A 14,084-nucleotide genomic window follows, 5' to 3' on the forward strand; every position below is an offset into this window, starting at 1 on the left:
CTTAAGTTAGATAAGGAAACATATTTCTTTGGTGTAGAAACTGATTAAGTCCTTAAAGCAAATGCAGCTAATCAAAGACAGACACTCAGTGCAGAGACTAAGATGCAAAAGCTTATCTCCTGCTAGGAATAAAGCTAAGATTAAAATCAAACTAAGGGAAACCACAGTTCTGAGAAGTTAGTGAAAACAACACTCACTTCTGAACAACTCCGTAGTACTTTTATTTAGAACCACACCTAACAATCCTACAATCCCAGAGAAAACACTAAATTATACAGTGGATACATTTAGCAGTTCTTACTGAAAGCGATTCCCTCAAAATGATTCAGAATCATTAAACTGCCAAGGCAGCTTGAACTGTGCCATCATGTTGGGGAGACATTCAATTGACTAAAGAACGGACATTTACATTCCTAAATCACTTGCTGCCTTTGGAAATTAAAATTTTTATTTATTTCCAATACTTGGTTATATCTTCTTTCACTTTGAAGTATAAACTATTCAAGCCAGGAACTGGATCTTCCTCCTGGTCACTCCAGTGTGCTTACTGCAGTAGAACAACATTTGCCAATCCTTAGTTTTTGCATTAAATCTGCACTAACATAATATTTCGACCATTGCAGAAAATGTAAACAACTTCCAGACAAAAAAAAAAGTGATATAGCCTTTGCAACACAGATAGTAAATTCATTTTCTTAGCTTTGTTACGTGGTGGTATGCTTCCTAATGATTAGTAACCCAAATTCCCTTGCTCTGTTTTCCAGCTCAGTCAGAAAAAATGACCTTATTTAAATTACTTTAAAAATTAAAAACCCCTGGAGTCAGACCAAAGATTTACCTGGAACTACATATCCTCTAACGGTGGCCAGCAAGTTGCCTAGGGCGAACATGGGAACAAGATATGCATATGGTCGTACTTTGCTGATTTATCTTCCCAGGTTCCAGCAACTCATTAGTGATGAACTTCCACACATTTCTGTACTAACCTTTGGCATTTAACATCACTGCTCTTTACTTCACCCATCACAAAATCAGTTTTATGTTTTCCTATCATATCAAGATGCTATGTTCATTGGTAGTTGGCAGCTGGATGAAAGGATATAGTTAATTACTTAAAGAAAATCTTACAGGATCCACAAAACAGTTATTCAACCTTTGTAAAGAAAAGGTTAAATTGTGCTGGAGTACATTAAAAAGTCGGTATTGCCAGCAGAGGGCAGCAGTTGCTATGCCCAAGTGAGAGGAAGACTAAAAATCAACACTGGGAGCTAGACAATATCTATTTACTCCCTTAGGACCTTGGAGAATTACATATAACATACACTGTTGTCTAAATTATTTATAACAGATCAAGAGTCAGGCCAAACTGTCACAATTACTAATTTTTAAACAAAACTTTTATTTAAAGTGAAGAAAGAGGAGTGGCAAAGGAAGATTTTTCTAAGGCTTCATGAATACTGACCTTAACGTGGAAGCACAGAAACAAAATTTTACTCTGATGGAGTAATACGGCTTTCCTTTGCACTAATTGGTCGTTTATGACACTGAGATTTTAAAAACTAGTTAATATGTAAATTCTTTTTTTTCACCTAAACTTTGTACATATAAGCAACTGCTGAGAAAGAGATAAAGAAAAATAAATTTTTATAAACTCTGTTGAAGTTACCAGATCTGATTCATTCAAAGTCTACTAGAATTTGTCACTGACAATTATAAATCTTGTTTCCTTGTCAAGAAGCAGCTCCTTAGAATCCACCACAGTGACAAAATTTATTCACATGCTAACTCAGTAACGGCACAGCACTTTCTAAAAATTAAGTGGTTATGTTTTACAACAGTCTGGCTACACCAGCAAATATACACCTCATTGTAGAAATGGAGAAATTCATGCAAAGGAAGGCCACAAAGAGTGGCAGAAGCTAATGATAACATCCAAATTCAGGAACTATACATCTGTATTCTGCTTGGTGCCTTTCCCAGCCGCCTTTGGCTGAATTTGTTCATTTTCTGGGGCCTCAGAAAAGAAGGTTTGATAACAAATGCTTTTGATAAATAAGAAGAACAGTTCTAGAAGATCACACTGGAGAAGCACACTTAAAGAAATCCACGCTAATGAGTATGTAACTACTTTCACGCCACCACAAATGCCGCATGTCACACTGCCACATAAATCCTGGGCATGTCGTAGACCTGAAAAGCTGCTTTTTGCTTTGCTTTAAAGCAACTGAAATATATCAATATATTCTTATCCAGCATTTTTTAGTTCTCCACATATTCACATAATACAGTAAAAGAAACAAAAAAAGTTAAGTGTATGGATTTGATCTTAACTGAATTACCTAAAACGTGAAATTATCCTCACCTAGAAAGCCTATTTAAAAATTGATGCAAACGATGTAACAAGATGTTTTCTACTGAGTCAACTGCATGCCACACCAGCATTGCACACAATCTATTCTCTGTATTTTACTTTTATGAAGATTAATGGGCAACTGTTATGAAGATTAATGGGCAACCAATATCTTATGCATTGCTTTAGACAGAAACATCTCCTTATACTGTTAACTAGGAAAAGATTTATACTAACATATGAAACGAGAAAAGAAATATTGTAATACTAGAATGGCACCAACTCTGCCTCCCAAAGTCTTCAGGTACTAATTACAAAGGCAGCTATTTTGAAAATTCTGCTTTAAGCTACAAAATGTTTCATATACCATGAAGTTATCAATTGCTGACTTGCTATTTTCATCTGTTATGTTCTGGCTGACATTTCATGAAATCATGAGATACCATGGTGAAAAATAAGTTTGAATATTTCCCTTTAAAACATAACTTTGATTTTATTTCAAAGGGACATCACTGAATTTTAAACAGTTTTCTAGATTTTTAGATGAACTGTCATGTTGCAAAAGTTACTGTCTAAATAAGTAATCTTCTAATTTGAAATGCATCTCCTTAATGCTACACCAACAAATGTAAACAGAGCTCTTAGGTCTGGATACTTATCACTATGGACCCCACTGTAATGGAGTTATCCATGGCCAGATCATAAGACATATTGTCACAATGACATGAAAGCAGAGTGATTTGTGCGATATATTTTTCTGCAACTTAACAAAAGCATCCATCCTATCCATCCTTTCACACTGACTTGCAAAACTCAAATTACATTCTTCTTTCCGGAACCATCAAGGGTTATGTATGGGTGGCCAAAGGAATCGATTCACTAAGTTTTGACAACAGTGTTGATAGTCACCGTGACATGAACGACCAGGAACCACATGAACATTGGTATATACCAATTTTGAAAGATGTTACCTGGAGTTTTCTGAGTCCTCCATTATTACAACAATCCAGCGTAATCTAAAGTAACTTCCCAAAACAATTGATTCCCTTCATTACAGTCACTTATCCTTGTGTCTCATATTATATATTTGGTTCACAATTCCCAAAACATTGTATCAGAGGAAAAAATAAGTTTAACTAAAATTAATTGCGTTAACTAAGTCCAGTTACATATTTTGAGTTGTTCTGTCAAAAGATGGTGACAATGTAAACATTTTCACACACAAAAAAACTTGCATAGGTTTACTATGAGAAACATGCAAATTAAATTTCCATTATGAAACTAGTTTTTAATCTTAGAACTCTTCCATTCTAAATGACTTCATCTGAATATGCATCTGTATATGTGAATGAATATTTATTTGTGAAAGTGTCAGTCACTGTATTTCTGACAGCAAGGCTATTTACTTGCTCTCAAGTTAAACTTTACTTGGTGAGAAGTTGTAGTGCTTCCATGGTGTTGACCAAGAACGTCAAATTTGGAAGAAAGGTTGCTTTGGTATCAGGGAAATACCTCATACACGCCCCGTGAAACATCACTCAAACCCAAGGAAGTTACAAGCCTCAGAGAAATGCAGTCTGAAATCATTACACAGACTGACACTAGACTAAATGTTATCCATCTCCCAAAAGCACGAGTGGGCTGAGCGCAGACTATCCCCTTGTGATGGATTTGGCACATCCTGCTGCAAGCTGCTCCACTTGGTTCTGCATGCACAGGGGCAGTGACAGCAGCCAACAGGTCCCCGACTCCCTCATGCCTCTGGTTTCTGACATTTTAAGACCAAAAGAGACCATGAGATCCTCCACTTCTCTGAATTTTAGAGAGAGACAGCCTAAGAACTAGTATTTAGCTCAAACACCTCTTTCTAAAATGATGCAGTTTTGACACAAAACATAGTACAAGTAGACTCTTCCATTTCCTTCCTTATTTCAGATGTGTCAAAGCGTGCTCTCCCCTCCTCCTTTTTTTTTTTTTTTTTTTCTTTTTTCTCTTTTCCAATCTGAATGTCTCTGTATTCTCTGGCTTTCTTCTTGCCGCCTTCTGCTAGATTTGGAAGCCCATTAATACCTATACTTTTTTCTTGCTAAGATGCATGTGTCCTAGAAAATCATCTTCCAACCCTCTTCTTTGGTAAGTTTACCAAATTGATCTTCAAATCTGTCATCTGAGGGCATAAATCCTTCAGCTAAAACAACCTGTGCTTTTTTTCAACAGCCTCTTCAGGTTTTGCAATGTCTTTTCTAAAATTCTGATGTCAAAACCACACCTAACGTTCTGCCATCAGTATCACTGAGGTGTTTCCAAAATTAAAATAATCTTTCTACCCTCCTAGCTATTTCTAGGCCTAACTTCATCTGTGATAGGTAGGGTAAATGCTCTACCATTTTTGTAAACTCATTTTGAGATGCTGTTCTGTTACAACACTTAAATCTATTCCAAGTCACTATGCCTAGAATGCAGTCTCCTGCTCCTGTAGGTATGACTTGTGTTCCCAACTCCACAGAATCACAGAATCGTCTAGGTTGGAAGAGACCTCCAAGATCACCTAGTCCAACCTCTGACCTAACACTAACAAGTCCTTCACTAAACCATATCATTGAGCTCTACATCTAAACGTCTCTTAAAGCCCCCCAGGGATGGTGACTCAACCCCTTCCCTGGGCAGCCCATCCCAATGCCTACCAACCCTTTCAGTAAAGAAGTTCTTCCTAACATCCAACCTAAACCTCCCCTGGCGCAGCTTTAGCCCATTCCCCCTCGTCCTGTCACCAGGCACACAGGAGAACACACCAACCCCCACCTCGCTACAGCCTCCTTTAAGGTACCTGTAGAGAGCGATAAGGTCGCCCCTGAGCCTCCTCTTCTCCAGACAGAATGTTGTGTTTGCTTAGATTTAAAAAAAGCCAAAAGAAAACCTATCCTTCCTCAATTCTGCTGGGAAATAAGTTGTTGCACATGGTATGCCCAATTCCATTGCTTCTCCTGTACACACATGCACACCATGCTTTGAATTTACAGCAAATTTGAGTTAGCATTTGTTACGTTCAACACCACTGGGGAAAAAAACACATGTACTGGGTTTGATATAAAAACGTGCTCATTAGGAATGCTACGTTCAGCAACAGTCCTTCAGTTTAATATATAAAAACAACAAGTACTAACTTCTCAATCCATTTAACACATACTTTCCAACACTGCATGCCAATTTCTTAGTAAGAACAGTATGTACAAAAGTCAACCTTTTCTGCAAAATCAGGGAGACTGATTTCATTTAATTTCCTTTCTTTAGTCACCTACTCTATAAATCCAGAACCAGCTTTTCCAGTACTGTTTCTAGACTAAAATCTGACTGATAGCCTGCAGTTATACAGGTCCTGCTTGTGGTTTTTGCCTTATTTTTTTTTTAATATTGGCACACAGCAGCACTCTTTAGGGCTGTGACATTTCTCTTGCACTCGAACACTGACTTAAAATAAAAAGCTAGCCAGAGTTCTCAGCCTAGTTTTCCAGGACTCCAATGATTTGAAATATATTTTCAGACTATTTTTAAGATGTTCTCTAATTACTAACAGATTTAAAGTTGTTTATTATCCCTAGTTAAAAGAGTACTTCACTCAGCTTTCCCTAGAACCAAGTATTTCTTGAAAAAACATTCCCTTTTTCCACATCATTATTAAAAGTTCAGCCACCTCCACTGAGAATAAACTAGTAATGTTCATATAATATAAACCATATCAAAACTCCCATTTTACTCAACAACGTATCTCATAGCTGAGCAGCAATGTTATTTGTCCATGACCTTTATTTTCTCTTTAATTTTCCTGCACTTCTTAACTACTTGCCATTTCATCCTGTATTACTGGATTTTGTTTTGACAGTGACACAGGACATACTTTTATTGCCTTTCTCCGTCTTGGTTTGTTTGTTTTTACATTTTCCACTTAGTTTTGGTCATTACCTTCCTTTTGCTTTTCAAAATTACTTTCCCTGAATGGTCAAATATGAAATTTTACTGTTTGGAAGTATCTTTTGGTTACACTGAATGTGAGAAAATTATGGAGATTGGCCCCATGCAACACAAATTCTAGGTATATTCATACCTATAAGCTACCATAAAGCTGCTCAAACCAAAGTGACCTTGTACTGGATGCAGTACATTTTATGCTAGAAAATTATCATTTGCAATTTTCAGGCTAATTACATTTCACCATTTTCTGCATTTCATCTACAGCATAAGCTTCCCATACAACTATATTTTTTTCTTTAAATGCTTTTTATAGCCAAGTGCTCATGAAGTAAAGCACCTCGTTCTCTGTTTACATCAGACTCCTGTCAGTACTACCCTCTTAAGTTTGTTAATTAGCACACTGGTTGATATGTATTCAAGAACCTTGTATTAATTAACTTTAAGGTAGGTACCAGTGTCTTTAACATTGCATGCTGCCCTCCACCTCCTTCAGCCAGTCTATCCTTAAGCAAGCTGTAAGCACTGATTTTGCATTCCCATTTTATGAATTGTACCAAGAAGTTTCATTAACAGCAATTAAATGTCATTTTTCTCCATTAATGAGAATTTTCTGTTTATCTTGCTTATCAGCTGGTCTTATCACTGATATAAAACTAACTGCAAATCTTGTTTTCAATTCTGTTGTCAAATGTTTATTTGGGTTCTAAAACACCAACTTTAAATTGCATTTATCTACCTAAGACACTTCACTTGGGCTGTCAGTTAAGCACTTTCCCCAGTGCAAAATACCGTGTCCGTTCACAGGATCTGCCTTCCCATGGGATTTTGTCACCTCGCCCTTCACAAACAAGCCTGCAGATTCACTCTAGCTGAAACCAAATTCCCCTCCATTTTTATTTTTTATTTTTTTTGCGGATCTTCCTTTTTGTTATGTCTTCATCAACCTCAATTTCTTTTTTCTTAATAGCTTTGCTCATGATGCTATCAACTCGTGTACCATTTGGAACCACAAGCAGTATCAAATACCTTAGAGCTATGGCTCCTAGATTTTCTGCTTAGTCACTTCAAAAACATGTTTGTCTATTACGCAGCTTACTTGAATATATACAAATGAATTTATACATCCTGTCATAGTGAATGTCTCCTGACTTGGAGGGATTTTTCGGCTATTAATCATCAGCGTACTTTCCTGCATCTTACCTATTTTTCCTTTTCTTGTGGCATCATTCGGAATGACTTCCATTCTGACCATCAAAGATACTGCATGCATCAATTTTTCCACCAAAAAAGATTTCATGAAAAAGGCTTCATGGTTTGACAACTGAATTTTTCTTTTGCCTTTTAACAATTAGTTTAAAGGCAGCAGGAAAGGCAAACGGAGCAAGGAGGAGGAAATAAATTAAACTAAAATTTCTCACAAGCTTTTACCAAGTCTTGAAATTTTCCAGATTCTTAATCTCATGGGTTTGATTTACTGACAGGCTAAGCTTTCAAACACAACTTAAGCCAACAAGAATTTCTTATTGTTGCTATACAATACTATAAAGTTTACATTAATGGAAAAAAAAAAAGAGGCAACTGAAGCCACTCACTCAAATTTAATGGATGACTCTGAAATTTGTGACTTCAGTTCTCTATCCACAAATTGAGCACAGCAATAACACCTTACCAATACACCAACACAATATTTTAAGGTATATCAGTGATCCCAAGAGAAATACCATGGCAAAACAAATAATTGTGTATAACGATTAACAGGATAAATGAATAGATGTATAGGCAAAGAATATAAGGCATAGTTCCAAGGACTGAAGAAGCTGTTAAAGCAAACCATTTAGAGTCTGCCCTGTGTTTTTAGTTTTAAGAATAAATTCCAATAAATTCTCTAATTTCATTAGAGACTGTTGTAACACATCTGCAGAAGGTTGCTGGAATGTAGAAAGCATGAATTTCAAGTCCTTGGTGATCAGCATAATAATAATACTGTTAAATAATTTTTAGTGTTTCGTAAGGATTGTCTTGTTCTAGGAGAAAACCAAGCACCTTAGCTCCGTTAGACCAACTTATTCTGAAACCCTGGTGATAATTCTTCACCAGCTTTCAGATCCAAAGTATTGGCTGCTGCCACATCAGCTACCAGGGCACATCTCCTTAGAAGCAATTTATCAACCCATTGAAGTACAGGAGGCATATACTAGGTTAAATAATTATACAAGTGGTTATTTAATTATGCACGCCACTTTTTTCTGATTTATTAAGGGGCATAACAAAGAAGTCTCAAAACTTCTAGTGAAAAGCATGCTGTTCCACCCATGGCATACCTCCATTCTCACAATTGGCTAACTGGTTTTGCTTGAAACTGAAAAGCAGGGAAGCCCAAGACCTACAGTCTGAAACATAATTACTTGAACAGAAATTCCACTGGTTATACCTTAGTAGGTACAAGGAAGTGTTATAACAATGTTATAATCAAAGGACTGGTCAACATCCTGAACAAACGATGCTATCAGCCCAGTTTAGAGTTGTGATCACATAACAGTAACTTCAGATGTCAGTAGAGAGGTCACTGCAGTAAGACTCCCAAGTGAGTCTGACAGAATTTGGCAGTATTTAGAGAAATCTGGCAAATTTTTGAGAAAGCCTGGGACTAAACAGCCGTCATACAGCTAGTCAAAACTAAGGTACGCAACAGAGAAGAACAGCAGCACAGCGTTACTCTAGTAGTGTCAGGATTACTACTCCTTTGCTCAAATACCATCTACTTACATCTCAAATTTTAAAAGCAGTATCTGAATGCCTTTTACGTATGAATATGTTGTGACTACTATCCCAAGAATGCTAGACCAGGCATATACTCTACTGAGATTTTTGAAGACAATTTGTGATATAATTAAGAGTGAATTTACTGTATCATTAAAAAGGAAATGATTACTCTTCTTTTTCGTTTTCTTTTTTTTCCTTTTAAATTCAAAATATTTCTGCAAGTTAAAAAAGCCCCTTGAATTCAGTAAGACTTGGAAAAATAGCAACTTTGTTTCTTTTTTTTTTTTTAAACTGTGAAAAGTCTGCGCGTTAACTGATCTAGATTTGACTGGGTACTCACTCTGTCACACAGCTCTTCAAACGTGAAGTCTGCAATGGTTCCACATGCTTTATTCAGCCTCAGCTCTCTGCCTTGCACTTTTAGAATCCTTGGTCTAGTTACTATGGGAACATGAACAAAGACTCAATCTTCTCTGGATAATTACTATAAAATTCATCTCTTACAGATAGGAAATGCATAGCTTGATGAATAATAGCACATGATTCAACACATAAATTAGACAAAATGCTGATACAATGACTGCCACTTGAGTGTGGCATCAACCCATATACAGCAATGGAACTTATTAATTGGTCAGTGGAGATTGGGCATTGTGTTCTAAATGTATTCTCTTTCAAGAGAAATTAACTTACGTACAATCATTTTGTTTCTGAGCCAGCTCATCAAACAACTTATCCATGACAGCCTCCACATCAGCTTCACTTGTGCTACAGTGAAAAGAATAATAGAATATGAAATTAATAACACTTGAAGCCAACATCAAACAGCTGCCTGAGCCTGCTTAGCTTTTTGCCCATAAAAAAGAGAACAGGATGTTATGCTCTAAATACAAACATTAGATTTAGAATACACTTAAAAGTAGAGAATATTAACTCTCAGGTAGATGATTCTGCCTTATTTGCATACACTGAAAGACTTCTGTGTTTTGAGCCGTTTCCAGTAATGAGGCAATACAGGCAAAGCAGATCCATTAACACTATGTGTACACAATGAGAAAAAAGGCTTCTGGCTCTATCTTGCATGCAAAATAAGAGCAAATAGACAAGGCAAGGCAGTCAAGCACCTAAAGAAGTATCCTTTGAAATTTCTGAGGGGACTTTTGAATTAAATATTGGAGCAGCTTTCTAAAAAAAAAAAGTCAACTGATTGTATTAATTGAATTGTAAACAGCTTCTAAAATTAAACAGATTCAAAATGCCAGCATCAGTAATTTTATTAGTTTTATTTTTTCCCCTAGCCCACAAAACACTATTTAGGAAAAGATCAACCACAGACTGTGAAACTGTAAGATATCAAGTGTAAAATATCTGTACTCACAGATAAACTTTATATTCAACTTCTGGTACCACAAGAATTATAAATCAGTCCAGAGTGCTTTTTGTCACAATGGCTTACAGGGCTGACATCTTTGCGTCTTTCCTTCTTTAAGAAGATAGATATTTCTAGCTGAGTTTGAAAGTTGAGAATAGCAAATTAAAGCTAAGCTACACGATAAACTAGAACTCAGATGTCAGGTAATGCTTCAATGAAGTTTGTACAACCCCATTTGGTACGAAAAGTCTACCTTTGTGGATCATGGATGCAATCAAGTTATGTTGCTTCACACAGCTCTAGGCCTCTTCTAAATGAAAAGTGATGATCGGCATCTTACGTAATTACTTTCCTCTTCATTAGGCCTTAATCACCTTAAAAATGTTAACACTAGAACTGAAATAACTACTTTTTAACTCAAGATTAATGATGGTAAACTCTGTAGATGCAAGGATTTTGGGGAAAAAACAACCTTCTGTAAGTGCAATTTGAAACCCTTAAAAAACCTTTTCTGAGTAGGAGGTTGCATTAGATAAAATACCTTCCAAAAAAAATAGGTCTCTCTTAACATTGGTATTTCAGTGCTGCTCTCCTCGTTAAAAAAAAAAAAAAGAGAAAAAGAAAAAGAAAAGTAACAGACAAACCCAGAAGAAATGCTATAAAAGAGGGAAAGAGTGTATGTACATCAGAGAGCATGCACCTGTGTATGCATGTATCTATCAAAAAGTTTGATGTAAAGGCTGCAAGAAGAAACAACAAGTATAATGTCGAGGTAGATATTTGCACCTAATTGCCAAGAAAGTTTGTTTTGAAAATAGACACCTGAGACCAAGATCAAGGAAGCTGCTTTGATCAGGAATCTTGTAATTATGTTACACTGATTGCTTTCAGATGACTATGAAACAGCTTTAAGCAATCCTTAGATGCAACCCTTATTTTAAATGAAGACTACACAGATTACGAAGCAACATGAGGATTTAAAAAAAATGATGATGATTACTGTAACCTTAGTAGTGGAATGTACACATATTGAACAAGATGATTTTCTTTTAGGGGAGTGACTGCAAAATAAATATTAAAAAAAATCTGAAACAAAATACTATCTAGTACCTAATAAAATAAAAACAAAACTCACTAAGCCAGCTCTGTAGGGCTGAGAGCTTCATTGAACAAGCCTGTATAGAAGAAGGAATGTAATTCCCTCAGAGAAAGAATGGACAATAAAGTAAGCATCTTATTTCCACTGGCAGCTACAGGACTTATTTTTCTACTGCTTCCTAACAAATTACATAATGAGTTCTGGAGGTAGTCAACAACTATCTAATGACAGAACATATATCAAGTGAAAGTCAGAGACTGATAATAATTCTGTCCCAAGTTTTACAGCAGAACACTATAAAATACTTGGGCTGCATACTGCTCCTGGGGCTTACTCACACATTCCTTCTCCTGTGATTCGATGTTGTAGGTGCCATATTTAGCCTGTTACCTGCTAGAATCCACATGTAGTCTTCCATTTCTTTAGAGTATGGAGAGTGAAGAAAAAAAATATATGGTAGGGGCTCTCCACAACTATCAAACCGAAGGCCACAGAGTGCAGCAGGCACACTACGCAGAGCCTGAAGCAAGGACAGCTACATAGACATCGGAGCAAGAGCCATGGTGACCAATTCTGAGATAACAGTGGCTACAAACCAAACAGTATTTTTAAGAAGATGTCACAGAAGTTAAAGAAACTGGAACCATGCAATAATACAAAACAAGAGTTTTTTCTTGAGTTTGTTTGCAGATATAGAACCTATACTTGAGCTATATTTTCTGTACATCAGATATTGCCATTTCCTCCCAGAATTAGCGAGAGCTGAATTGGTACCTTCTCACATGCAAACAAGTAACAGTGGTATTTGTCAGGCCCTAACCATCTTAGGAAGGAAGGAAAACATTCAAACAGGTTTTGAATAAAGTGGGGGAAGAACTCTGGCATTTGATTTCCATTATTTTACAAAAACACTTTTTCCAGAAACAATTTACCTGCTGCAATTCTACTAAGCAGTACTCCTTCCAGATGAAAAAGCACAACTTTTAGTTTTATTGTAAAGTGATAGGGGCATACTTAATTCCAAATATCCATGACACTGATGAAAATACTGCACCTTTCTTAATGCACGCACGATTTTAAATAAATATTGTACGTGGGGTTGAAGGATACCATGGTTATAAATCTAATTTTAAGCTATTTCCTGCCTTGCTCAGGTTATTACCCATTAAATAATACTATAACTTAAGAGCAAGCATGAGATGGAAAAAAAATCAAATGCAAAGGTTTCAAAGTACTTATTAAAAAAGAGAAGATGCTCCTATTAAGCTGATATATGTTGCAACCATAAGCACTGCTGTGAACATATTCTTTAAATACATTTATTTGCAAATACAGAATAAAGTGCTAAAGAATTTTAGTCGTAATAAGCAGAAACAATATCAAAATAGGTGGTGTGGGTTTTTTTTTTTAATCCATAGCACTGGAAATGCCCAACATTAAATGAATCCTTGTCATTGGATTTCTATAAATACCTAATTACTTAAACACAATAAGGATGTTCTTCTATTATAAGAGAATTGTGCAATCTCTTACAAGAGGATATTCATTACTTTCTAACCATCTGTCACTTCAGTTCTCCAAACACCACACCTCCCCAAAAAATCTAATTAGTTTTTATTCAGTCACACATTATGAATGATGCTAGTGTGGATACTGAAAATGTAGTTTAATGAAGTTAATATCGAGGCATAATGGAAGGCGGTTTGCTGAACAAAATGGACCAGAAGGCAAAGAAAGGAAGAGTCACACCCTGCTAATTCTACTACACATCTTTCATTTCCCATTGACTAGGAAATTATTGGCTAATAAGGAAAAAGAGGGCAAATACCATATCATAGATCAACTTACAGGTAGTAAAGTTTTCCAGCAGCAGGAAGCACTCGTTTCCTGTAGTCTATTCCAGAATCAAGCTGGACTGTGCTGCAGTATTTCTACAGAGAGAAAAAAAAAAAAAAAGCTTTCCTCAAGCCAAAGCTGTATTTATTATCATCTGCATTAGAGAGAAGGCACACTGCTGTGATAAACCATCAGCATGAATATAACCTACAAAACAGATTCCAGATTCAAGCCCACAAAATTGAAGTCTCCTTTACAGTTATTGAGTTAAAGAAATAAGCTGGAAATTATTCACACATTCAAAACAAAAAAGTGACAATTTTCAAAAGTCCATCAGCTAGAAAACAAATACAGATTTGATGAACGGTGAATGAAATGAGAGTGGGCATTACTCATTCTCTCTGGGTAGTACTTCGTTGGGGGGCGGGAATTAGAAATAATTATTTTGGCATTAAAGAATATAAAGTTAGAAATAGAAAAATAGAAGCAATAAACATTTAAGATCCAAATTCTAGCAACAGAGATGACAAACTATGACTTTTTCAGCTAAAATTAGTTATAATCTTTTCCTTCCACTAAGATTACAAAATTTATGAGTCAAACATCAAAGATGTGAACCAAGCCAGATCTTGCTACAAAATCAACTGAAGTATAAAGGGGAATAAATGAAGCTATCAAAAAGGTTTTGTTCTGCT

General features: G+C 36.0%; 1 protein-coding gene across 2 annotated transcripts in view; it reads right to left on the reverse strand.

Annotated features, from left to right (window-relative positions):
- AFG1L (AFG1 like ATPase) overlaps positions 1-14,084 on the reverse strand; it is a 70,075-nt gene that overhangs the window by 14,193 nt on the left and 41,798 nt on the right. For both annotated transcript variants that reach the window (XM_080586989.1, XM_080586988.1), the window contains 3 exons: positions 13,402-13,484; positions 9,780-9,850; positions 9,423-9,523 (listed from right to left, as the gene is read on the reverse strand). In XM_080586989.1, the coding sequence (XP_080443115.1) occupies positions 9,423-9,523; positions 9,780-9,850; positions 13,402-13,484 (255 nt within the window). The remainder of the gene's footprint in view (positions 1-9,422; positions 9,524-9,779; positions 9,851-13,401; positions 13,485-14,084) is intronic.

This window comes from Anser brachyrhynchus (genome assembly GCF_964034855.1).
Source record: "Anser brachyrhynchus genome assembly, chromosome: 3".
Taxonomy (NCBI): domain Eukaryota; kingdom Metazoa; phylum Chordata; class Aves; order Anseriformes; family Anatidae; genus Anser; species Anser brachyrhynchus.